The sequence below is a fragment of the Saccopteryx bilineata genome, chromosome 7, assembly GCF_036850765.1.
Source record: "Saccopteryx bilineata isolate mSacBil1 chromosome 7, mSacBil1_pri_phased_curated, whole genome shotgun sequence".
Taxonomy (NCBI): Eukaryota; Metazoa; Chordata; class Mammalia; order Chiroptera; family Emballonuridae; genus Saccopteryx; species Saccopteryx bilineata.
The window spans coordinates 91,388,238-91,412,308 of NC_089496.1; the positions used below are offsets into that span (position 1 = coordinate 91,388,238).

Consider the following 24,071-nt stretch of genomic DNA (forward strand, 5'->3'; position numbering starts at 1 on the left):
TCAGGCCAGGAGCACTGCAGCACCAGGTGACGTGGCTAGGTCACCTGCCCGCACCCTCAGCACTCTCTCCCATGAGAAACTTCACAGGATAAAAAAAAACTAAACAAACATGAAACCTCTTCGAAGGTTCCGGTGAGGAGAGTACTAAGCACATACCATCTCTAATGCTGCTCCAATCTGCTCCCGTCTGATGGTTTCATCTCTGGATTCGCGCTCGTCTCATTTAAGACACTGTTCTGACTCACTTCTCCAGTTGTATATCCTGCCCCGGCTGCATCTCCCCACATACTGCACACCCAGATATAACACAACCCTTTCTGCTCTTGGAGGGCTGTCCGCCAGGTCACCCAGCCCTCACTGCTGTTCCACAGCTCTATGCCTTTGCACATTCTGTTCCGCTTAACTGGAATGCCCCACCTTATATGACCTCTGCTGTCACCACCTCTGAGGCCTTAGTATAGGTTTATCCCTCATTTACTCCCTCCTCTAGATTGCTTCTGCTACTTGGTCACACTTTTAAAACTGCACTTACCGCTGTATTGTAATTACTTGTTTATACATCTGCCTCCTTTCAAAAGCCTGTGAGCTTCTTGAAAGCAACATCTGTGACTTGACATTCCCACTGTTCATCACAGGGTCTGACACATAGCTGGGTGCATAAGACTACATTTCCTAGGCTCCCTTGCTGGGAGGTACAGTCGTGTGACTAAATTCTGACCAATGGAATATGAACAGGGGTGACGTGTGTGTGCATCCTTCAGAAAACCTATAAGATCTCCATGTGGAGATTTAGACAGAGATTCATGGGGGATAGGGTGACCAGATGGGAGAGTCTACGTTCCTGAATGTCTACCTGGAGTACAGCTCTCCAGTACTTTGTTTTGGTTTTGGTCTATGACATGAGCAGGAAATAAACCTGTATTATTGTGAGTCACTGAGAGTCTGTTAGCCTCTCCTAATACAAAGGAGTTCAGTTAAGGTCTGTTGAATCAAACTGAAAGAGGGAAGACAATATAAAATGCAAGATCACCTAGATACAATCAAGTCAGGCATCATATTCCTATATGATTGAACTATTCCCAAAGCAGAGGCCACCACCTCTATCCCCCTGTACTATCCACCCAGTCACACACACAGTATATAGAGCACCAAGCATTCCCCAGTTAAGACCGAAAAGGGTGAGGACTGAGGACTTGCCAGATGACATATAAAAGCCACCATAAACGAATGAGTCCCAACTTGAGATCCTGGTTCCACAAGTTTACAGAAGGCACACAAAGACACAAAGTTGAATCATAGGGAGGGACCTGCTCCTCCCCACACGGGCATCAACACCCCTGACACGTGACCATCCAAGCTCATAGGAACCCTTCCAATGGTGGGAAGCCACCATCTCTTTGAGACAACCCACACTCCCATTGGCAACCTCTGGGAAGTGTTCCTCACACAGAGCCCAAATTTGCCAGGCCAAGTTCCCATCTGGTCACAAAGGGCTATGGCCAAATGGGAGAAAGATCACATTTGTACAGAAGGAAGAAAAAGAAAAAGAAAAGAATGAAGGGGGACTTCAAATGTCTTTCCAAAGTCTATGCCCTCACTACTCAAGGTGTGCTCATGAGACTGGCCTCATCATCACCTGAGAGCTTGGTAGAAAAGCAAAATATCAAGCCCCATGCAGACCTGCTGAATCAGAATCTGCATTTTAACAAGATTACTAAGTAGTTGGTGCGCCCATTAAAACTTAAAAGCCCTCACCATTCTTTGCCACAAGGATTCCATCCAGTGTTTAACAAGTGCTCCCAATAAATAGCAAAGCTAGCCTATAAGCAAAGACAAGCACACAGGAGGAACAAGAGCTAAACAGCAGAACTTGTTCTTAGAGTGGAGAAGGAGGGGGTGAGTCTTGTTCACCCATTCCCTTATACAGTATTCCCCCTTATCAAAAGCCTTTTTGCTTTTGATAGTTTCAGTAAACCCCCCTCAGTCAACTTCAACTCGAAAATATTAAATGGAAACTTCCAAAAATAAGCAATTCCTAAGTTTTAAATTCACGCCATTCTGAGTAACATGATGAAATCTCTTGTCACTCTCCTCCGTTCTGCCTGGGTGTGACTCATCCCTTTGTCCAGAATACCCACGTTGTATATACCCCGCCTGCTAGTCATCTAGTAGCTATCTAAGTCATCAGGTCAGTTATCAGAGAAAGAGAGAGACAGACCACATACACAGAACCTTTGTTACAGTATATTGCTGTAATTATTCTATTTGATTGTTAGTTATTGTTGTTATTCTCTTATTGTTACTAATTTATAAATTAAACTTTGTCATGGGTATGTATGTATATAAAAAAAACATAGTACATATAGGATTCGGTACTTTCCGTGGTTTCAGAAAATGTATCCTCCAGAGATAAGATGGGACTACTGAGCCCTGGCCGTTTTGTTCAGTGGTAGAGCGTCGGCTTGGCGTGTGGATGTCCTAGGTTAGATTCCTGGTCAGGACACATAGAAGCGACCATCTGTGTCCCCACCCTTCCCCCTCTCCTTTCTCTCTATATCTCTTCCCCCTCCCACAGCAATAGCTCAACTGGTTCTAGCACATCAGCCCTGGGCACCGAGGATGGCTCTGTGAAGCCTCTGCCTCTGGCGCTAGGAATGGCTCAGTTGCGAGCATGGCCCCAGATGATCAGAGCATCATCCTCAGGCACGGGTTGCTGGTGGATCCTGGTTGGACTGCATGCAGGAATCTGTCTCTCTCCTCCCCTCCTTTCACTTGGAAAAAAAGAAGAAGAAGAAAATATGGGACTACTGTACTCAGTTCCAGCTGGCTGTGCATTTATTTGTTCACTCAATGATTTCTTGAGCACCTGCTATGTGTCAGGCACTGTTCTGGGCACCGGGAAAACAAGCTAGCAAGCAGGCAGGGTCCTGCTCTACTAAAGCTCACATCCCAGCAGGGATAAGACAGTAAACATGGAGACAAATTGTTAAATAAGACGATGATAGGCTCTGATAAGAGTATTAGACAACAGAATGAAGAATTTAACCACGAGTGACAGGCTAGGGGTGGGAGGCTCTCTGAGGGGAGTTCTGTGAGGAAGCCGTCAAGAAGGCCCCTCTGGGAGAGTCCACATGAGCTGAGGCCTAAGTGCCCAGGAGTCAGCTACTTGAAGATCAGGAAAAAGGGAGTTCCAGGCAGAGGGAATAGCAATGACGAAGGCCTCAAGGCGGCACTATGCTTGGTATTCCAGGAACAGGCAAGTGATTGGAAAGCTGAAAGCCAATGAAGAGAGGATGGCAGGAGACAAGTCCAGAAAGATGGGCAGGGGCCCACCACACAGGGCCTGGGGCAGAGTAGGGAATTGGGAGTTAATTCCTAAAAGAAAGGAAGTCTTTCACAAAGGTTATAAACAGAAGAGTAATGTGGTCTGCTTTGTTTTAAAAGGATGCTCTAGTCCAGGGGTCCCCAAACTACGGCCCGTGGGCCGCATGCAGCCTCCTGAGGCCATTTATCCGGCCCTACCGCACTTCCAGAAGGGGCACCTCTTTCATTGGTGGTCAGTGAGAGGAGCATAGTTCCCATTAAAATACTGGTCAGTTTGTTGATTTAAATTTACTTGTTCTTTATTTTAAATATTATATTTGTTCCTGTTTTGTTTTTTTTACTTTAAAATAAGATACGTGCAGTGTGCATAGGGATTTGTTCATAGTTTTTCTTATAGTCTGGCTCTCCAATGGTCTGAGGGACAGTGAACTGGCCCCCTGTGTAAAAAGTTTGGGGACCCCTGCTCTAGTTGATGGGAAGACAAGAGTGTAAATGGGGAGATCCCTGAAGAAGCCATTCAATTGCCCATGTGGGAGGTGACGGGGCTGGACCAGGGTGGGGACAGAGAGGAAGAGGGCGAATCCAGGCTACATTCTGAGGAGGTCTGAGAGGACCAGCTGACTTGCTCTGGGGTTGGATACGGTGCTCCTAATCGCCGACCCAAGCAGCCCACGGGCCGCAGTCCTGCCTGGTGGCACCAAGGGCCGATTTGGGCACCCACTGCCTCAGCGCCTTCCTTCCCAGTCCCATAGAAGGCTTTTCCTATTACATCTTTTTTCCGGAGGCCCCTTAGGCCAAGGACATTCTAGTGTCTCTTTACATTTGCAGAAGGGGAGGACAAGGTGGGGCTTAGGTGGAAAAGGGGAAAAGCCGCAAAGTAAAAACTAAAACTTGGGCAGAGTTGCTGGAGTGAAGGGGGGGCTTGTAAAGCAACCCACGTAGTGAGGCCAGCCACCCAGGGCCAGCCTCGGGCTTCCCAGGATCTTCTTAGGCAGGCTGGGGGGGGGGGGCACTTGACTCCTCCCAGGGAACAGGGAAAGGCAGCAGGAAAAACTCCCCCATAGAGTTTGGTGTCCTCAGTCCCGTCCCGTCCCCCCCCCCCCCCGGGCTCCCAGCTGTTAGCTCCCCACCTGGGACTCGTGCAGAAGGGAGAGGGGGTGAGTGCAAGGAGAGAGGGCTAGCTGCTCGGGCACCGTCAGGTAGGTGCCTGTGTGCAGGTACCTACCTGTCGGGCTCCATCCACCAGAGCAGAGGTCTCCTGACCTTGGGTGCGCCCACCGCAGTCCTGCTCCAGACTTCCACCCACGCAGAGCTCCCTGCCTGGACCACTGCCTCTGCGGAAACCCTTCTAGATCCACCTCTGCTCCCACCTTCTCAGTAAAGCCCAAGGCAGAAGGCGGGGAACCTAGTGTTTATGTGACACCTCCTCTATCTGCACCACTGTGTTTCTTTCTTTCTTTTATTTTTTTAAAAAAACTAGCACCTGACCAGGTGGTGACACAGTGGATAGAGCGCTGAACTGGGACCCAGAGGACCCAGATTCAAAACCCCAAGGTTGCCAGCTTGAGTGCAGGCTCATCTGGTTTGAGCAAGGCTCACCAGCTTGAGGCCAAGGTCACTGGCTCAGCAAGGGGTCAGTCAGTCTGCTGTAGCCCCCGGTCAAGGCACATGTGAGAAAGCAATCAATGAACAACTAAGGTGCCGCAACAAAGAATTGATGCTTCTCATCTCTCTCCCTTCCTGTCTATCTGTCACTCTGTCTCTGACACACACACACACACACACACACACACACACACACACACAAGTAGCTGATGCAAAGGTAGCAAACATGAACATTTGTTAAATCTGGGGGTAGGTCCACTGATGCCTGCCATAGTCTCTTCGGCAGGATTAAATTTTTTCATAGTAAAAATAAATAGAAGAGGAAAGGTGGCTGGTTTCAGGGAAGACAAGCAGCTGGAAGGGGCTGGACTGGAGCGTGGGGGGTCCAGGTGGGAGTGCTGCGGTTCCAGGCGCACAGTCAGGAGGGGCTGAGAGGCGGGACGTCGGGGGTGGGAAGAGTGACTGCGACAGGGCTGTGGGGGTGGGGTTGGGGGTTGGACGAGCAGGGTCTAGACAGGAGCCAGGTTTAGAGCATGCTGAGGGGCAAGCACATGTGTGACTCAACCAGAAAGGCCGTAAGAGTCAGCCTGCAGGCCCTGGCCGGTTGGCTCAGCGGTAGAGCATCGGTCTGGCGTGCAGAGGTTCCGGGTTCGATTCCCGGCCAGGGTACACAGGAGAGGCGCCCATCTGCCTCTCCACCCTTCCCCCTCTCCTTCCTCTCTGTCTCTCTCTTCCCCTCCCGCAGCTGAGGCTCCATTGGAGCAAAGATGGCCCGGGCGCAGGGGATGGCTCCTTGGCCTCTGCCCCAGGCGCTGGAGTGGCTCTGGTCGCGGCAGAGCAACGCCCCGGAGGGGCAGAGCATCGCCCCCTGGTGGGCCCTGGTGGGCGTGCCAGGTGGATCCCAGTCGGGCGCATGCGGGAGTCTGTCTGACTGTCTCTCCCCGTTTCTTCAGAAAAATAAAAAAAAAAAAAAAAAAAAAAGAGTCAGCCTGCAGGTCGGCTCCTATCCCATCTGGCTCCACTCCCTCAGCCCTGCCCCAGACCAAGTGACCTGCCCATGGCAGGTGTTCAACAAATGTGGTCAGTTGCTCACCGGCCACCCACCCTCAGTTGATGACAGAGGCTCGGACCAGAGAGAACTGCCCCTCACTGGGAGAAGATGCCCAAGGGAGACCAGAGGCCTTCCCCAAGCCTATTCTTGATGTCCTACCTGACCCAGATTGAAACAGCTGGTGGGGTATTTTGGAGGCCAGTCTGATCGTACAAAGGACACTCCCTTCCTTGGGCAAATGCCCACTGCTCAGTTATTTCTAGCAGGGCAGGGCAGGGCAGGCCATAGAGGAACAGCTAGCATGAGCTGGGGAGGGATCAGGTAATAGAACAGACAGATGAGACCCAAGCAGCCCACCCGGAACACCCCCAGTCCAGCCAGAGAAGGGGAAGAGGAGAAAGAACCACCGGAGGTTCCTGCCCTCCACGTGCCCAGCCCTATCCACAGACACCCTGGGCCCTCCCCTCTGGGGCAGCCTGGGTGAGGGCTGGGAGCACGTCAGCCCCATGCACAGGCTGGCACAGGGAAGGGAAACTGCAGTCATGTCTCTCTGGGTCGGGGGAGGGCCAATGTCTGGCCATCATGGATGACCTGGAGGCAGGGCAGCACCCACCCCAGAGGCCTGTCCAGCCGCACCTGCTCGGAAGCTTTCCCGGTGAGACAGGGCAGCACCCCTCTCTTTTCTAAGGTGCCAGGGCCTCCCAGGCCGCCTCTGCGGTGCTCTGGCTCATGTAGGGGCCACGTTCAAGTTTTGACTGCAAGGGACAAAAGGGGTTTAGCAAGTGGATTCCAGAGACAGACTGCCCAGTCTGAATCTTGGCCCCTCACTGGCAGGGAGGGTGGTTCTGGGGCTCCACCCTCCCCCACGTTGAACTTCATGGTCAAAAAAACCTAAGTTTTCTGAACTAGTCCATTTTCCCAACTGTACTCCAAAATACATAAAACAAAGGACAAACTCTCACATTGTTGAGTCCTCCTACACGTAGAGACTTCACAGTCCCTCTCCCCCATCTTGGTCCCGCCCCAACACAATGAGGGACCAGGGGAACGCTCCCGCAGAGGGGTTCCTCCACCCTCCCACTGGGCTTCCTTCTTACAAGGCTCCAAGATAAGGAGCAGAGCCCTGGGGATCTGAGGGTCAACTGCCCTGTCTCCTTGGGGAGCCAGACAGGCCAGCCTTCAGCAGAGATGACCCCTTGGGAGACCAGCGGGCCCTGTCTCAGCGGGAAGAATGGCCGCTTATTGTGCACCAGAACCGTCCTCTCTGTGGGCATCTCAACTCCAACGCATACACCAGCCTCATGCTTCCTGTTTGGTTTGGTTGTTCTTGTTTTTTTTTTTTTAAGGTATATCTGAATGTGATCCATTTAGCCCCAGGGACCCCTCCACTCCACCCCAGGCCCATTCCTAGTCTCCTCCTCAGGCCCCCACCAGCACTGAGCTCAGACTTCCAGCATAGCTGAACTGGCCACTTTGTTCTGCGGGCACCAGATAAACGCTCCCTAATTAGCAGACGGAGCCAAACCCTGGCCTGGGTTTTGGGCTGTCTGCTGGCCAGCCCAGGAGTATTTATTCACTGCAGCTCAGAGGTGCCTAAGACCTTTTCCTGGCTGGGACAATGTCCCCCTAGTCCAGGCTGAACAAACAGACACAGTGGCGCAGGGGCGCACCTGGGGGGCCCCTCCCCCCTCCCCCCTCCAGCGGGGCCAAAGGCGACAATGGGAATGATGACCATCCTAATAATGCTCCCTAGCTGTTCCAGGCTTGGTGGGGAAGGCTCCTGAGCCTTACTTACATCCTGGACCTCTCACAACTGCTCTAGGCAGCTTCTGCAGTTAGAGCCACCTCACAGATAAGAAGGCTGAGACTCTGGGAGGTTAGGTAATCACCCAGGGTCACACGGACGGTAAGAGGTGGGGCCAAGGCACACACCCACAAATTGTCTGATAAAGCCTGTGCTTCCATCACTGTGAGACACTGCCCCACTCAGAAACGTGGGAACTTGGCACCCACAGTCCCACAGGCTCTCCTGAGAGCCTGCTGTCACCCATCCGTGGGGGTTTCGGAGGAATCTAAAACCTCTCTCCTTGCCTCCAGCTAACGTGAGAATGTGAAGGAAATGGTGCCAGTTCTCCAACAGCTCCTATGAGGGCCTGGTCTCAGGGATGTCCCGAGGTGCAGGAATCTCAGCCCCTGTCGTCACCTGAAGCTGCGGTCCCGCTGGGGCGGTGGGCCACTGGGGAAGGGGACGCCTGCAGCGGACTCCTCTGTGTCCCCCGGCTGGTGGCAGCTCACCTGCTGCAGAGCAGAACACACACTTCCCTCAAACAACCCACAGTCCAGGCGCCCACGGCTCACCCCGGCTGTCCCACACAACTAGTTCCACAAGCGTCAAAGCTAACCCAGCAGCTTCCATCGTGAGGGAGGGGGACGCAAGGACGCCAGAACCGCCAGGCCCCAGACCCACAGGCAGGTGGGGATGCCCTGGCATGCAGGCCCGATGGCAGAGGTCTGCGCCCCAGGCAGCTCACCCATCCTATGCCTTCTCTCCGGTCCTTCCACCAGCTGGGGGTCCAGCTCAGGCCACAGCGGTTAGCTTGGCTTTCCCACACAGGACGACCCTGGCTTTTCTTTTCAGGGTCCCCAGTACCAGACCCGGTGCCAGGCATGTAGCTGGCACGCCACCAAAGTGATTTAAAATTCCTTTCCGCGGTTAGGGAGTGACTTAGTCACAGCCGAAGGCTTCACAGCACATACTGTGTACACACACACACCACTCACCTGGCCACCACCAAAGGTCTTCCTTCCCTCCATTCTCCAGTTTGGAGGGGGACACTGCCCCCACCCACTTTCCAGCCAACTTTCCTGTTGGTTATCCAAAGAAGGGTAGACGGGGCCCAGTAGAGGCAGAGCTAACCTGGGACCAGAGGAGGAGGGAGGTGACAGAAGCAGCAACTGCACTCTGGGCCTCCCAGATGGAACACTCACACTCTGACAGGACAGCTGCCTTATGCCGGGAAACAAGGTGCGCAGCTCTGGCAGTCATGCAGGCAGTGTGGCCTGACTCAGCGGCTGCCTCGGGCAAAGCTGGGGCATTACCCTGTGAGAGAGGTAGGCGCTGGTGGGCAGGACATGTGGGCTAAGCTCCAGGAAGCAGCCAGTCCTGTGAAAGAGCCATCTGACCTTTCTAGGAGCGGAGAGGAGTCTTCTGCTCTCTACACAGGTATCTTCCCTCCTGTGATGGTGAATGACCCCACCCACCCCCACCCTGGGTGATGCAAGAGGGGTTTCTGGCCCTCAGCCAAAAACAGAAAGAGGACTTTGGCATGGGAGGCTAGAGCTCCAGACTGGAATGATCTAGAAGCTAGACTATCTGAGTTCAGTCCTGCTGTCACTTGCTGGCCCTGTAATTTGGACAAGCCACTTCTCCTTCTAGGGCCTCATTTCCTCATCTGTCAAATAAAGAAAATGGACTGTATCAGAGGGTGGTCAATAAGTGTCACCTCAAGGTGCCATTGCCAGTTGATTCTCAGTGTCTGATAATTAGTTTTTGTTTTTTTCTTTTGGAAAAATTCTGAGACCATGTCTGGGGCTCACGACTGGTGAACAATTTCTGCCATGAGCACGGAATGGAAATGTGCCAGGATCAATCAGTGATGTCTGTTGTGGGCATGAGACTGCAGAGCAGCAGCATTAATGCCAAACACTTCTCATCCTGCTCCATAATCTCTACCAGTCTTCTGGTTGCAAACTTACAATTCCACCCCTAACCGCCCAGCGGACAGGTTATAATGCTAGTTGGCAAGCATGTACCTCCCCTGTTGTGATATCTGCACACAGCTGACTTCTCTCCCTGAAATGGTGTTTTTATCAGCCCTGCAGGACAGTCAGTGGGGGCGCAGGCTGCCCCCTGGGCCCCCATGCCCACACTCACAGGACTTCACCCACAGGTCAGAGCCAATGAGTGTACAAGGTTTAATAACCAGAGGACATTCCAGCTTCTCTTACAATTTTCCCCAGTGTCCACAGAGGGGCTTCTCCACTGTGTAAAAATCCCACCCACCTGGGCCCCATGGAGAGGCTGAGTGATCAGCAAAGGGCAGAGATGGCTCCTGACATCCTGGTGCACAAGCAGCGGTCTCATCTGACGGGGCCTTATGTCATTAGGAACTCCTCAGAGGCATAAGCCTGGATCACCTACAGGCCACAATTAGCCAAAAGCACACAGGTACCTAAAAAAGTGCTCACAGATCGAGAACTCGTGTGTACAGGGAAAGACTGATTTCTAGGCTGACTATCAGACAAGTTTCTCTCCTCTCTGTATCCTTGGGCTCCTCCCCACGGGAAGTTCTCCTGGTGGCAGCCCTGCCCCCTTCTCTCGGGCACGTTTCCCTTTATGCACAGATGAGGGGAGCCCCTCCCCAACGTCCTCTGCCCACAGCCACCACCCCTCCTCCTCCCGCCACCTCTCTCCCAACTGTTCTGGACCGCGAGGCCCCTGGTGTACAAGGCTGCTCCAACACCCACGGGGTTGGAGAAACTACACAAGAAGGGGTCACTGTACAAACCGTGCAAACTCTATCTGCTTGGATGGGGGCGGAGGGACCAACTTCGAGAGCGCTCCAGCTGCACACCAAGTAAACCCAGGGTTCCAGCTCGGCGGCCAACTGCTTTCCGTCCTGAGCAGCCTGGAGGCACCACTGCACCAGGCCCTCCCTCCTGACTCTCCCCGGAGAGCAGACACCCTCAGCCCTCCCCACCCACCCCCTGCCCACCTCAGTGCAGAACCTCCCAGAGGGGTTCTCTCTACCAGGAGAAACCAGAGAAGGCTGAAGTTCCACAGGGAACAGATGACAGGGAGGAGCTGAGGCAGGAGCTGCTCCCAAGGGGGGCGGGGAGGGGAAATCTGTCCCAGGATGTCCAGGAGCTACTGGGATACCCACAGGCTCCCCTGGGACCCCATGTGGTCCAGCAGGAATCTGGAAGGTGCCTGTTTTCAAGAGCAAGGAGACACTGTCGACCGAAAATTACATTTTAAAAAGCAGCGTTTTCCTAATAGTGTTGCAGGGAGAAAGGTGGTTGATAATCACACTTTGGAGGTGAAAATGTTTGCCTGGAAATCCCTTAACAGCACCGCCTGCCTCCCGGCCTGGAGGCTGACCACGCGTAGTGCAGGCGAAGTCTGTATAAAAGGGGCAGCAGAAGGACCTGTGCCTCTGGGCAGAGAGGGGCTGTCCAGCGATGTCCTCTCGGAGTTAAGTTTCCAGAAGCCTGACTGGGGAGGTTTCAGCTTCCCTGTCAAGCGTCTCCATGACAGTCATGGTTCTAAGGACTTTCTTTATATAATATATGAGTTGTCTTGTTTTAGTCTTAACCTACTTTGGAGCTTTTCTGGTTGTAAAACTTACCATGAGGCAGGGGTTTTTTTGTTTGTTTTTTTGTTTTTTTAAAGAGCGTATTGGCCCAGAGTCATATGCTTCCTGGGCGGCAAGTTTTGTTTTTTTTTTTAATTTTTTATTTATTCATTTTAGAGAGGAGAGGGGGAGAGAGAGAGAGAGAGAGAGAGAGAGAGAGAGAGAGAGAGAGAGAGAAGGGGGGAGGAGCTGGAAGCATCAACTCCCACATGTGCTTTGACCAGGCAAGCCCAGAGCCTCGAACCGGCGACCTCAGCATTTCCAGGTTGATACCCCATCCACTGCTCCACCACAGGTCAGGCCATGAGGCAGGTTTTTTAAATCCTCATAATACAGATGGGAAAACCAAAGTGCCGAGAGGTCATGCACAGTTAGCAAGTGCTGGGGCTGGGCTTGGAACCCAACTGTCCCGGCCCTGGAGTACGTGCCCTTAAGCACTGCGCTCCATGGCCACGCTACTTGGCCTGCTCTGCTCTGTTGTGATGCAAGAGCCATTGCCCACCTGCTTCTTGCCCAATCCCCAGACCGTGTGTTTTGAGCAATATCTGAATGCAAGATTCCAGTTTGACAAGAAAATATGGACAGGCCCCTGGGGTTTGCTGTAATGAGGTTCTAATCAGTCACACTCCATAGGAAGGATCCAGAACGATGGTTCAGAAAATCTGAGGCAATGAGATTTTAATCTTTATTTTCATTTTCTTTCTCTTTAGATATGTTCTTAATGTTTACTTTTTTAACCTGTATGTTCTCTGTCTCATTATACAGTAATGACAGTGAGAAACATTTTATTTTATACCTCCCCCATCAGTGTCTTTTTCTTTTACAGAGACAGAGAGAGAGAGTCAGAGAGAGGGATAGACAGGGACAGACAGACAGGAACAGAGAGATGAGAAGCATCAATCATTAATTTTTCATTGCGCATTGCAACACCTTAGTTGTTCATTGATTGCTTTCTCATATGTGCCTTGACCATGGGCCTTCAGCAGGCTGAGTAACCCCTTGCTCGAGCCAGCAACCTTGGGTCCAAGCTGGTGAGCTTTTGCTCAAACCAGATGAGCTTGTGCTCAAGCTGGCGACCTCAGTGTCTCAAACCTGGATCCTTGGCATCCTAGTCCAACGTTCTATCCACTGTGCCACCACCTGGTCAGGTGAATGTCTTTTTGATTATTAAATATTAAGGTTGCAAATTATATATGAATTTCTGCTTTTTAAAAATACACATGACAAATACGGCTAAAGTTCCTCTCTAAGTCCCTTCTCCCACTGATGTCCTCAAACCCTTTCCAGAGATAACTCTGCTACCAATCTGAAGGGCATCCTTCCAGATCTTTGAAAAATCTTCATACACTGTACATGTACTTGCAAAACATATCTCTTCTTGTTTTTGCATAATTGTTATCATACTATAATATTATTGTTTTGAAATTTGCATTAGACATTCATTAACATTTCTTGGAAATCCAGCCCAAAAATAGAGATCAGTCTCCTTTGTTCCGACTACTGTACAAAGTGGCAGAGAAGTCCCCAGTTCACAATCCTCTAGGGCTACTCATTGAAGTTGTCTCCCATTTTTACCACGGCAAACAACATGGCTTTCTGTGCCCTCCGGGGATTGGTGATTAACCTCAGCCAAGGCCCAAATTCTCCTCTGTCTAGGGTGAGCAATCACAGTGACCACAGCTAACCACACTGCTGGAGCTAGAACTGCCAAATCAGGCACCAGAACTCTCTAGAATGCTTGGCACAAAACTGTTCTCAGAACTTGACAAGTTACCTCCCTAGGCTTTGGTCCCCTTGCCGTTAGTCTCAGGTCAATGATCCCGAACAGCACAGAGCTTGCCTCAGTGATGAAAAGACAGAGCCTAGGCCCTGGCCGGTTGGCTCAGCGGTAGAGCGTCGGCCTGGCGTGCGGGGGACCCGGGTTCGATTCCCGGCCAGGGCACATAGGAGAGGCGCCCATTTGCTTCTCCACCCCCCCTCCTTCCTCTCTGTCTCTCTCTTCCCCTCCTGCAGCCAGGGCTCCATTGGAGTGGGGATGGCCACGGCGCTGGGGATGGCTCCTTGGCCTCTGCCCCAGGTGCTAGAGTGGCTCTGGTCACGGCAGAGTGGTGCCCCAGAGGGGCAGAGCATCGCCCCCTGGTGGGCAGAACTTCACCCCTGGTGGGTGTGCCGGGTGGATCCCAGTGGGGTGCATGCGGGAGTCTGTCTGACTGTCTCTCCCCGTTTCCAGCTTCGGAGAAAAAAAAAAAGAAAAAAAAAGGGAAAAAAAAAAGACAGAGCCTCTGGGAGAGACATCCCCCCCCCCCCCCCGTTCTCTACTCCCAAACTGATCCCTGGCATACCCCAAGGTCACCCCAGTTTGACCTCCGCTGAGGTTTGCTCTGGACAGCAAACCAAATTAAAGCTTGCATAAATTTGATGAATAGAAAAATTAACAAATGTTGAACTACAAAGTGAGCAGCTTGGGATAGAACTCTTCTAATCCTAAAAATGCAGTGATCTTATAACTCTCCATAAATGACATCATACCACACCCACAGAAACATACACAACATCTATTTCAAGGCTGGTTATTAGCAATTCAGGATTATAGTTTGTTCGCCCATCATTAGCCTGGCTGTTTGAGAGCTGGAAAGTGAGTGTGACCCTGGGTGGGGTAAGTGGGCGGAGAAACTGGAGAGATGAATAAGGAAGAGAGAGAAAAGCTCTCCAGAATAGGTTAAGTTCTTTTAAGCAAATAAGCAAACCTAAACAACCTTTTGGACTCCATCTTCCAAGCAGCGTGGGGGGAGCTAAGGGGCCTCTCGTGCCTCTGATCAAATATTGACCCTGTGCACTCCCTGGCCGGAGTTCAGACTAAAGGGCCAGCAGCACCGCGGAGCCAATGTTTGCAGAGTAATTACTGATGCAGTAATTGCCTTGTAGGTCAGATTGTGAAACAACCTTCGATGGAGCCTTCCGGCCCTTCCTCGGTGGGGCCAGGCCTTGGGGGAGATACTTAACAGTGAAGGAGCTGTGCAAGGAAACTTCGAGGTTGGAAACGTGGTCCAGCTGCCAGTGGGAAGGCAACTTAAGAGCATCTGTGGCCCTTCACCCTCCTCCTCCTCTCCTTAACTGCTCCTCCAAATAATCTAAACCCTTTATATCCAAACAGGCCTCAACATCAGGCCTTGTCCTGGCTAGCGCCCTCTGGGACAAGGTCTCTTTCCTGGTCAGATAGGGCTGAGTGGTGGGTTGTTTTTAGAAGAAACCAATCTCCACTCGAAGACCAAGGGCCTCTCCTCTCCCTGTCCCCAGCTTGACATCTAAAATGCCCTTAGAGGCCCTCTCTAGTAACTGACCTGGTTTCCAAGAGGGCTGTGGAATACAGTTGAATTTGAATTGCTCTGTCGATGGGGCAGGTCATGACGGAACTTAGTCTCTCTCTTCCTGCTGAGGCCAACTGGAAAGGGACTAGGCGGTGGGCAGAGTACTCTGGGGTGAGCATAAGGCCAGAGCAAGCCTGCGTGTGTCTCAGACGGTCTAAAGCAGCACAGTCCCACACCACCTTCAGGGATGACAGACACTACGTTCTCTAGCTGCTCAATACCTAGCCACTAGTCACTGCGGCTACTGAGTGCTTACAACGTAGCAAGTGCGACCAAGAAACTAAATTTAATTTAATTTTCAAAAGTGATTGGCCCTGGCCGGTTGGCTCAGCGGTAGAGTGTCGGCCTGGCATGCGGAGGACCCGGGTTCGATTCCCAGCCAGGGCACATAGGAGAAGCGCCCATTTGCTTCTCCACACCCTCCTCCTTCTTCTCTGTCTCTCTCTTCCCCTCCCGCAGCCAAGGCTCCATTGGAGCAAAGATGGCCCGGGCGCTGGGGATGGCTCCTTGGCCTCTGCCCCAGGCGCTAGAGTGGCTCTGGTCGCGGCAGAGTGATGCCCCAGAGGGGCAGAGCATCGCCCCCTGGTGGGCAGAGCATCGTCCCTGGTGGGCGTGCCGGGTGGATCCCGGTCGGGCACATGCGGAAGTCTGTCTGACTGTCTCTCCCGTTTCCAGCTTCAGAAAAATACAAAAAAAAAAAAGTGATTAAACTTAATTTTTAAAATTTATCTTTTAAGATTTTCAACTAATTTAAATTTAAACTCAAATAGCTCCAATGTGGGCTAGTGGCTACTGTACCAAAGACACAGGTCTAAAGCCTCCATACCCAGCGCCTCTCAGTGGGCAGGAAGTGGGGCACCCACTGACTGTAGGAGAGGCAGAATCACTGGGTCTGAAGGCTCAAGGCAGAGGTATGGGGAGAGGAGAAGGCTCAGGGCCAAGTAGAACGTCTTACTTGATTAGAAAATCTTATCCTGGTGCCCACGGAAGGATTTCAGGGCAGTGTGAATGACTGAAAAGGCTGTTAGAATTGTATGTGTACATTCATGCATTAGTCTGGGGGGTGAACGTCTTGTTTTCATTAGGAGCATAAAAGCATCCCTGATCCCCAAAATAAAATAAGATAAAACAACTCATTGATCTGTCAGATAAAACTTATTTCTTCAGGGAAGCCTGCCCCAATCCCCAAGGATAAGGTTTCCCCATAATACGTCTATGGTACCTTTCTCTGTAGCATCTGGAATGGCATAAAAGAATATACACATTTTAACTAAAATCTGCCTTCCCTCACTAAGCTATACTTCCCATAAAAGTAGTAACCAGATCTGCTTTTGCTCATCAATAAATCTCCAAAACCTGGCATGCTGCCTGGGCCATGGAAGGCAGGCTCTTACGACTGGACAGGCTGAGGGTAAACGAATGAATGGACAGACAAAAGGAAGCCGGCAAACAGGCATCAATGAGTGAACTAACTAAAAAATAAATCAGGGACAGACTTTACCCTGCTAACTATAATTCTCAAGAAACAGCCACATTTTCCTCAAGCTGGATGGAAGTGTGTGGCTATATCACTCTAGGCTGCTGTCACCGATCAAAACCACGGGGCATCTTCTTCGTCGCCCCCTCCAAAGAAGAACGCTCTCTCCTTCCTCTTCCCCCCATAGCATTCTGCTTCTATCTCAGTCTAGCATTTATTTCATCTACAGCGGACTCAACTGCTTGGTCTGCTTTCCCCACCAGATATGCACTCCTGAAGGAAGGGACCTTGTCCTCAGCGGAGTGTTCCCCAGCCTGCACCGTGTCTGCCCTGCAGAGCTGCCAATACGCCGGTGGCCTGGGCACGGGCCAGCCCAATCTGAGCCAGCCTGGCTCACCCGTCTTCACACCTCCACCCCCACCACTTCCAGCCACAGCGAGGCTGCCAGATTCAGCGAGTGGAAAGATAGGACACACAATAAAACGGGTATTTCAGATAAGTATATCCTATGAAATATTAAGGCCACACTTATACTAAAAAAAGGATTTATTGTTAATCGAAAATTCAAAATTAATTGAATATCTCATATTTACCTGGTGACTATAATCACCAAATAAAAAAGAAAAAAAAAAGTGTGAATGGTGGGGGTAGAAAGGGAATACCGAGATAAATTATCTCCCCTGTACAGCCCGAGGGTTGCAGATAAAATGTGGAATGGACAGCTGTCGGGTTATCTGTGGCTGTTCTCCCCCAACACCAAACAGCTCTCCAGAGCTGCGCCCGAGTTCGAAGTACCCTGTGGAGGACTCATCGATGCCATAGGTCAGACACACTGACTCTCCTCCTCCTGTTGCCTCCCCTCTGCCTGCTGTCCCCTCCCTCAGCACGGGTTGCCACAGTGTATGCCTGAGATTTTCCATTCCCTAGATCTCCTGCGAGCGCCACATGCTAAGCAGGTAGGTTCTGGCAGAAGCTTTGAAGGTGATAACCCAGAGGGGTGCTCAGCTTCAAATCTTAGTTTGCACATAGGCTGGGGACATGGGCTGTGCCAATGGGGACACTGTGGTGGAAAGAGATGGGAAAACCGAGACCTATGACAGCATCCTTCAGGTGCTTCTGGGCAGTGGGGTGTGAAGGGCGGGGCCCGCCTGTCCATCTCCAGGTTGGCCCCACAGAGGGAGAAGGACATTGGAGGTACCTGTGCTATTCTGAGCGGAATTGGATCCGCACACAGCCCATGGCCCTCAACTCAGGGCCAGGAGGTCGGGCCACTTGGTATCACTTTGCACATGATTCCCGGGTTATATTAGGGAGCTGGGAGCCCAGGGCCTCCTCATGATACCCAGGAGCAAAAGATACTGTTTAAAGAGGGAGAAATAAGAGAGGGAAGTGTGAGGAGACCCATGCTGGGGCCAGGGAAACCAACTAGGGGCAGGGAGGAGACCTAGGGGTCCCTCACAGGGGTATCCAGGTTCACTGCTACTATCTGAATACTGTGCATAAACCCCAAACAGCGCCCAAGTAGTACAAGATGTGACTGCGTGATTCATGAGTTGAACTGGTTCAGCTCAGCGGTTCTTCCCTGGGGGGTCTGCAGGGTGTCTGAGAACACCTGACACTATAGGAAAGATTGTGCATACATGCTCTTTTTCTGGGGAGAGCCACCAGATTCACAAAGGGATCTGTGGTCCCCAGAGGCCCAGAACCCTGAGCTGACAAGGCCAGCTTAGCAGCCCAGGACTTGCAGGGTACCAAGGTGGGGCTCCGCCAAAAACTGGAGAAGCAAAACGATTCTCAGAACAGCCACCTGTGGGCCACCCCCCCCACACACACTTCCATCACACTCCCGTCCTGCCCAGTGGTAGGCCCAGAGAGAGCCCGTGGCTTCCAGGACTCCGAGCACGCTGGCAGAGGCCAGGGCAGACACTCCCGTCCTGCCCAGTGGTAGGCCCAGAGAGAGCCCGTGGCTTCCAGGACTCCGAGCATGCTGGCAGAGGCCAGGGCAGGCACCCCCGTCCCGCCCAGTGGTAGGCCCAGAGAGAGCCCGTGGCTTCCAGGACTCCGAGCACGCTGGCAGAGGCCAGGGCAGAGCAGCTCCTCCGCCCAGAGGGAAGCCCAGAGAGGGAAACAGCAACAACGGGAGAGGAGGAGGTGAGCCCCAGACCCACTCCGCCACGGCCCAGAGGCCCTGCCACCTGCTAGCACCACTAGACAGCCTAGCAGATAACCCACTATAAACAACCTCGTGTCCATGTCCGGAAAAATGTAGATTCGTACATTTAGCCCTCCTAACAACCCTACTGGGTGGTACTATTTGAACCTTCATTCTACAGATGACAAAACAGAGCTTAGAGAAGTTAGGGAACCTGTCTGGAGTTACATGGCGACAGAACCAGTAACCAGTCCCAGGCAATATGTCCCCAGTTCTTAAGCTCTAAGCCACTCTCTCACACAGCCTCTCAGAAAACTGAATTCCGGGGGTCACCAGTGACCAGAGACGAGGTTAGCAATGCTGTGTGTTCTTCCTCTATAGGAGCTGCCATATTAAAACCAGTGACCCTGATAAATGAGAACGCTTTCCCAAAATGCACACCACAAAGTCATCATGCCATGAGTTTGATAAAATGGGTTCACCAAGATGCTACACTTGGCTCAAAGGTTAAATTCCAAAGAACCATCCCAACCCCTTTCCCAACTGCACTGGCAGGGCGGCGATGACGTCCGTGCACAGGCCCAGCCACGCTCGTGGCTGGGACCAGCATGTCGTACATGGCACTCCGTGCCGTGTGTCCCCTCCCAACACACAGGAAATGACACTCTAGGCACGGGAGAAGTGGGGGTAGCTGCATTCCTTTCTTGTGAGAGTCTGTAACTAGGAAGGGGGGTGGGGAAACAGAACAGAAAGGGAGGAAGAAAAGTTCTGATTTGAGAGTTTCTGCTGACTCTCAGACCCCCTCGGTCTCATCAATGAGTTCTTTCAGGGTCCCCTCTCCCCAGCTAAGTTATCATTTCCTGTCCGGCACACTACACCCATTGATGGGGTATCAGCAAATCCCACCAGCTTATGCCGGAAGGACCCATGGAGATTGGACAGGAATTGAGGGGGAAAGAGGAAGAAGTTAGGAGGGTAAGAAGCGGCTTTCATTCCACATTCAATGGGATATTCAATCCCATATTGTTGGATTATGAGAGAATTTGTAATACAGGAAGCTGGCTCACCTCATAGGTAACGTGACAAGGACAATGGGATAAAAATCAGGTACGTGGGGGTAAACATGCAGGCCTGGCCTCTCCAAGATGACTCACCTCCAAAGGCTTGCAAAGGATGGGATGAACCTTGGTTGTGAGGACCAGAAGTAGGTATCTCTTCTTTGAGTTTTCATTGACCTAAACTTGGCTCATAGTCCTGAGGAAGTCTCTCTTGGCTTTCTTTCCTGGTATAGAAAGGGTCACTGCCCAACTCACAGTGATTCTGCCTCGTCTGGTGCCTGCTCATACATAGGGGTGGGCCCCTCAGTGGCCATGTCTATGCTATATAACCTCTACGCCACCCCCAGCCATACTGATTTGTCCAGAGGGCATCTGACCAAATTGGGCCAATCAGAATCTTCCCTGGGATATTTCAATTTGGAAGTGGGAGACCATCAGTTTCTCTGCTGTTGGAAACCACAAGATATGAAATTTGGGAGTTGTTGACAGCCACATTCCTCAAGGTATGAGGTAATAGAAGATAAAGAGAGAACCAGAGATAAGACAGGAAGAATAACCCAGGTTTCAGGTATTCCTGGAGCCACTGCCTCATATCCCCTTTTCTCCATCTGATCAACTGCATAAGCTTCTCTGGTATATATAGTCTGCCAACCAAGTCTCCTTTTTGTCTAAGCTGGTATGAGTGTAAAGCTATCACTTGTAATCCAAAGAGGCCTAACCCGGTTAGTGGGCATCAAGGGAGGTGTTTGTGATGGAGCTGTGGGATCCATATCACCATCTCCGTGTGAACACTTCTGTGTAATATACACACATACTGTCCACATGTACAAACAGGGCAGCAAGAGCCTTATTTGGTTAGACAGACACAGTGGTATGGCCAGTTTTTGTCTGTGATTCAAGAAATTGCTTATTTTCTGTTTGGGTCTTTTCTGTATGTTTGCTTTTCTTTGCCTGCAATGATGTGGTGGCTGTGTGTCACCCTGGATGTTTATACACATGTCTGCTCACGCACATGGCACCCACAGCCATCTTCCTGCCTCCCCACCCTGGTTTCCTACCAGCCAGGCAGAGGAGGGTGACAGAGCACGACTATTAAGACCATCTGAGGAAGCGAACAAAGCCCTGAGTGTTTGTCTGCAGTGTCCTAAACCGAGCCAAGTCCAGCTGGACCCTCAAGACTCTCTTCTGTCCCTCTGCTCTGACCTCGACTCTGACCCTGAGAGCTCTGTGGGGCTCCTCCGGATGAGGGAGAACATGAGAGAGGCCAGCCCACCAGAGACGAGGGCTGCAGATGGAACTGGGCACCGTTTGAATTCAGAGCAACTCACCTGCAGGTCAAAGAACTTGCTGTACCTCCGGTAGATGGTCTGGGATGTGGAGTCAGACCAGGTCACGTGGATGATGTACACCTGTGGGGTAGAAGGAAGAGCTGGTGAGCGGGTGACTGAAGTTGGGCTTCAAGCTCTACCAGGCACCACCTGACATGACTGTGGGTGCTCTGTGGCCAGGACTCTTCTTCTCATCTCTGTCCCCAGGGCCTAGCACAGTGTCAGGTACACATGACTGCCACACGTCTGTCTAAGTATATACAAAGCACACACACACATCTAGAAGGGTAGCCAATAAAATGCTAAGGATGATTATCTTAGGAGGGTAGGATTTCAAATGGTTTTAATTTCCTCTTTTTTGTTTATATGTTCTTTATTCAATGAACATAAAATGGGGGTTGTTAAAAAAAATTTAAGGCCCTGGCCGGTTGGCTCAGCGGTAGAGCGTCGGCCTGGCGTGCGGGGGACCCGGGTTCGATTCCCGGCCAGGGCACACAGGAGAGGCACCCATTTGCTTCTCCATCCCACCCTCCTTCCTCTCTGTCTCTCTCTTCCCCTCCTGCAGCCAAGGCTCCATTGGAGCAAAGATGGCCCAGGCGCTGGGGATGGCTCCTTGGCCTCTGCCCCAGGCGCGAGAGTGGCTCTGGTCGCAGCAGAGCGATGCCCTGGAGGGGCAGAGCATCGCCCCCTGGTGGGCAGAGCATCGCCCCTGGTGGGTGTGCTGGGTGGATCCCGGTCGGGCGCATGCGGGAGTCTGTCTGACTGTCTCTCCCCGTTTCCAGCTTCGGAAAAATACAAAAAAAAAAAGAAAAGAAAAGAAAAAAGAAAAAAAAGAAAAAAAAATTAAAGTAGCTAATTACCACTGGTTCTCAAACTTCAGGGGGAATGAGGTTCTGCAAGGGGCCTTTCACAATCACAAGTGCCAAGGCCCCTCCCTCTGAAATTCTGCAGAAGTAAACTTAGATTTGGGGGGCTCAGGCACCTACATTTTATTTTATTTTTCAAAAACTTTATTTTCACAGAGTAGTTTTAGGTTCACAGTAAAACTGAGCAGTAAATAAGTACAGAGTTCCCATCTGTCCCTCCGCCAACACACGCATGCACAGCCTCTCCCGTTACCAACACCCCCTGCCCCCGCGACATGGCCGTTACATCTGTAGTTTTAACAGACGACTCCAGGTTATCCTGCCACAGGTGATCCTCAGAACTGAAACCCACTCAGGAGACCACAGCGTGTCAGAGAGGTGGGACTCACCCTACTCCTAAGTCTCAGCTCAGTGCTGGCACAGGGCGGGAGCTCAGAAAACATTTCACCCTGTTGAACAAGCAAACCGACCCCTTGGGTGAAAGTAGATTTGTAGGAGAGATGTTGGCGCACAGAAGATTTTTCAGAAATGAAGGCCTTTCAGGACTCCATTTCCAGTGTCACCAAGCTCAAGCAGGCTCTCCAGGGCTGTGGCCTCTGGTGGCTCTGGAAGGTTCCCTAGCCCAGGGGGTGGGCAGGACTGCTGGCTGGAGGAGGAGAGAAAGTCCTTTGCCCACCCAATCTGGCCTACTGCTCCCACTGTCTTTGTCACACCAAAGGCACACCCTCCTGGGAGAGGCCTCAGTTAGAAGGAAGGGTCCTCTCACACAACCTCAGGGCTGTTCTGCTAAATGAGAGTCACCCGGAAACTTGCTGAAATTCATATGCTCAGGCTTCTGTCTCGCAATTCTGACTCAGTGGTCTGGAGGCTCCCCGCCCACATGGAGGACAAGGTGGGCGGAGAAGGCGGGGGTCTTGGTCGCTGTGAGAAGGAAGGAACCTTAGCAACAGGAATCATTTAGACACCTTGGTATCAGGGTAGTGGATTTCACCGTGAAGCAGCGCTGTCTTAGTCTGGTTGGGCTGCTATGACAGAATACCATCTGCGAGGTGACCTAAACCACAGATATGGACTCTGACAGTCATGGAGGCTGCAAGTCCAAGCTCAAGGTCCTTGGTAAGAACTCGCTTCCTGGCTTGCCAGATGGCTGTCTTCTTGCTGTGCCCTCACATGATGGAGAAAGGGGGCTTTGGTCTCTTCCTCTTCTTTTTTTTTTTTTTTTTTTTTTTTTAGAGTACTACGAGTTGATGCTTCCTTAAATTTTTTATTTATTTATTTTTTTTACAGAGACAGGGAGTCAGAGGGATAGACAGGGACAGACAGACAGGAATGGAGACAGATGAGAAACATCAATGATTAGTTTTTCATTGCACGTTGCGACTTCTTAGTTGTTCATTGATTGCTTTCTCATATGTGCCTTGACCATGGGCCTTCAGCAGACTGAGTAACCCCTTGCTGGAGCCAGTGACCCTGGGTCCAAGCTGGTAAGCTTTTGCTCAAGCCAGATGAGCCCATGCTCAAGCTGGCGACCTCGGGGTCTCGAACCTGGGTCCTTCCACATCCCCGTTCAACGCTCTATCCACTGCGCCACCGCCTGGTCAGGCTCTTCCTCTTCTTATAAGGGCACTAATTCCAGCATTGGGGCTCTACCCTGATGATCTCATCTAAACCTAATCACCTCCCTAGCTCTACACCATCCCACTGGGGATTAGGGCTTCAGTGTGTGGATTTGAGGGGGGAGGACACATTCAGCCCCTAGCAACGGTTTTGCACACAGGGGTGTGAGGCTTTCTGCTTAGCCGATCAGTTAAGAGCCAAGAAAGTGAGCTCTGGATCCAGCCCCTTCTCCCCTCTGGTCTCTAAGGCACAGAGTTAGCCTCACGCAGGGCGGAGTATTTGTTCTGGAATGCGCCCAAGGAGATGGCCCCAAAGCAAAGCAAACAGAGCTGGGTGATGCCAGCCTGAGAATGGGTATTTATGGTATGTTTTATGTGATCCTGATAAGAAAGAACATAAATAAAAGGCCATTCCTATCTTCATAAGCCCAAAATAAACTATCAACTATTATTATGATAGGAATATGCTGTGCTTTATAACCTGTAAATATGTATCCATAAGAAACTGTAGGCCCTGGCCGGTTGGCTCAGTGGTAGAGCGTCGGCCTGGCGTGCGGGGGGACCCGGGTTCAATTCCCGGCCAGGGCACATAGCAGAAGCGCCCATTTGCTTCTCCACCCCCCTCCCTCCTTCTTCTCTGTCTCTCTCTTCCCCTCCCGCAGCCAAGCCTCCATTGGAGCAAAGATGGCCCGGGCGCTGGGGATGGCTCCTTGGCCTCTGCCCCAGGCGCTAGAGTGGCTCTGGTCACCAGCAGAGCGATGCCCCGGAGGGGCAGAGTATCGCCCCCTGGTGGGCAGAGCGTCGCCCCTGGT

General features: G+C 51.7%; 1 protein-coding gene across 5 annotated transcripts in view; it reads right to left on the minus strand.

The window, feature by feature from the left end:
• The window catches only part of SH3PXD2A (SH3 and PX domains 2A), a 251,755-nt gene that overhangs the window by 173,191 nt on the left and 54,493 nt on the right, over positions 1 to 24,071 (minus strand). For 2 of the 5 annotated variants that reach the window (XM_066240342.1, XM_066240340.1), the window contains exon 2: positions 20,778 to 20,858. In XM_066240342.1, coding sequence (XP_066096439.1) covers positions 20,778 to 20,858 — 81 coding nt within the window. The other 3 variants (XM_066240341.1, XM_066240343.1, XM_066240344.1) reach the window with 3 other exon arrangements.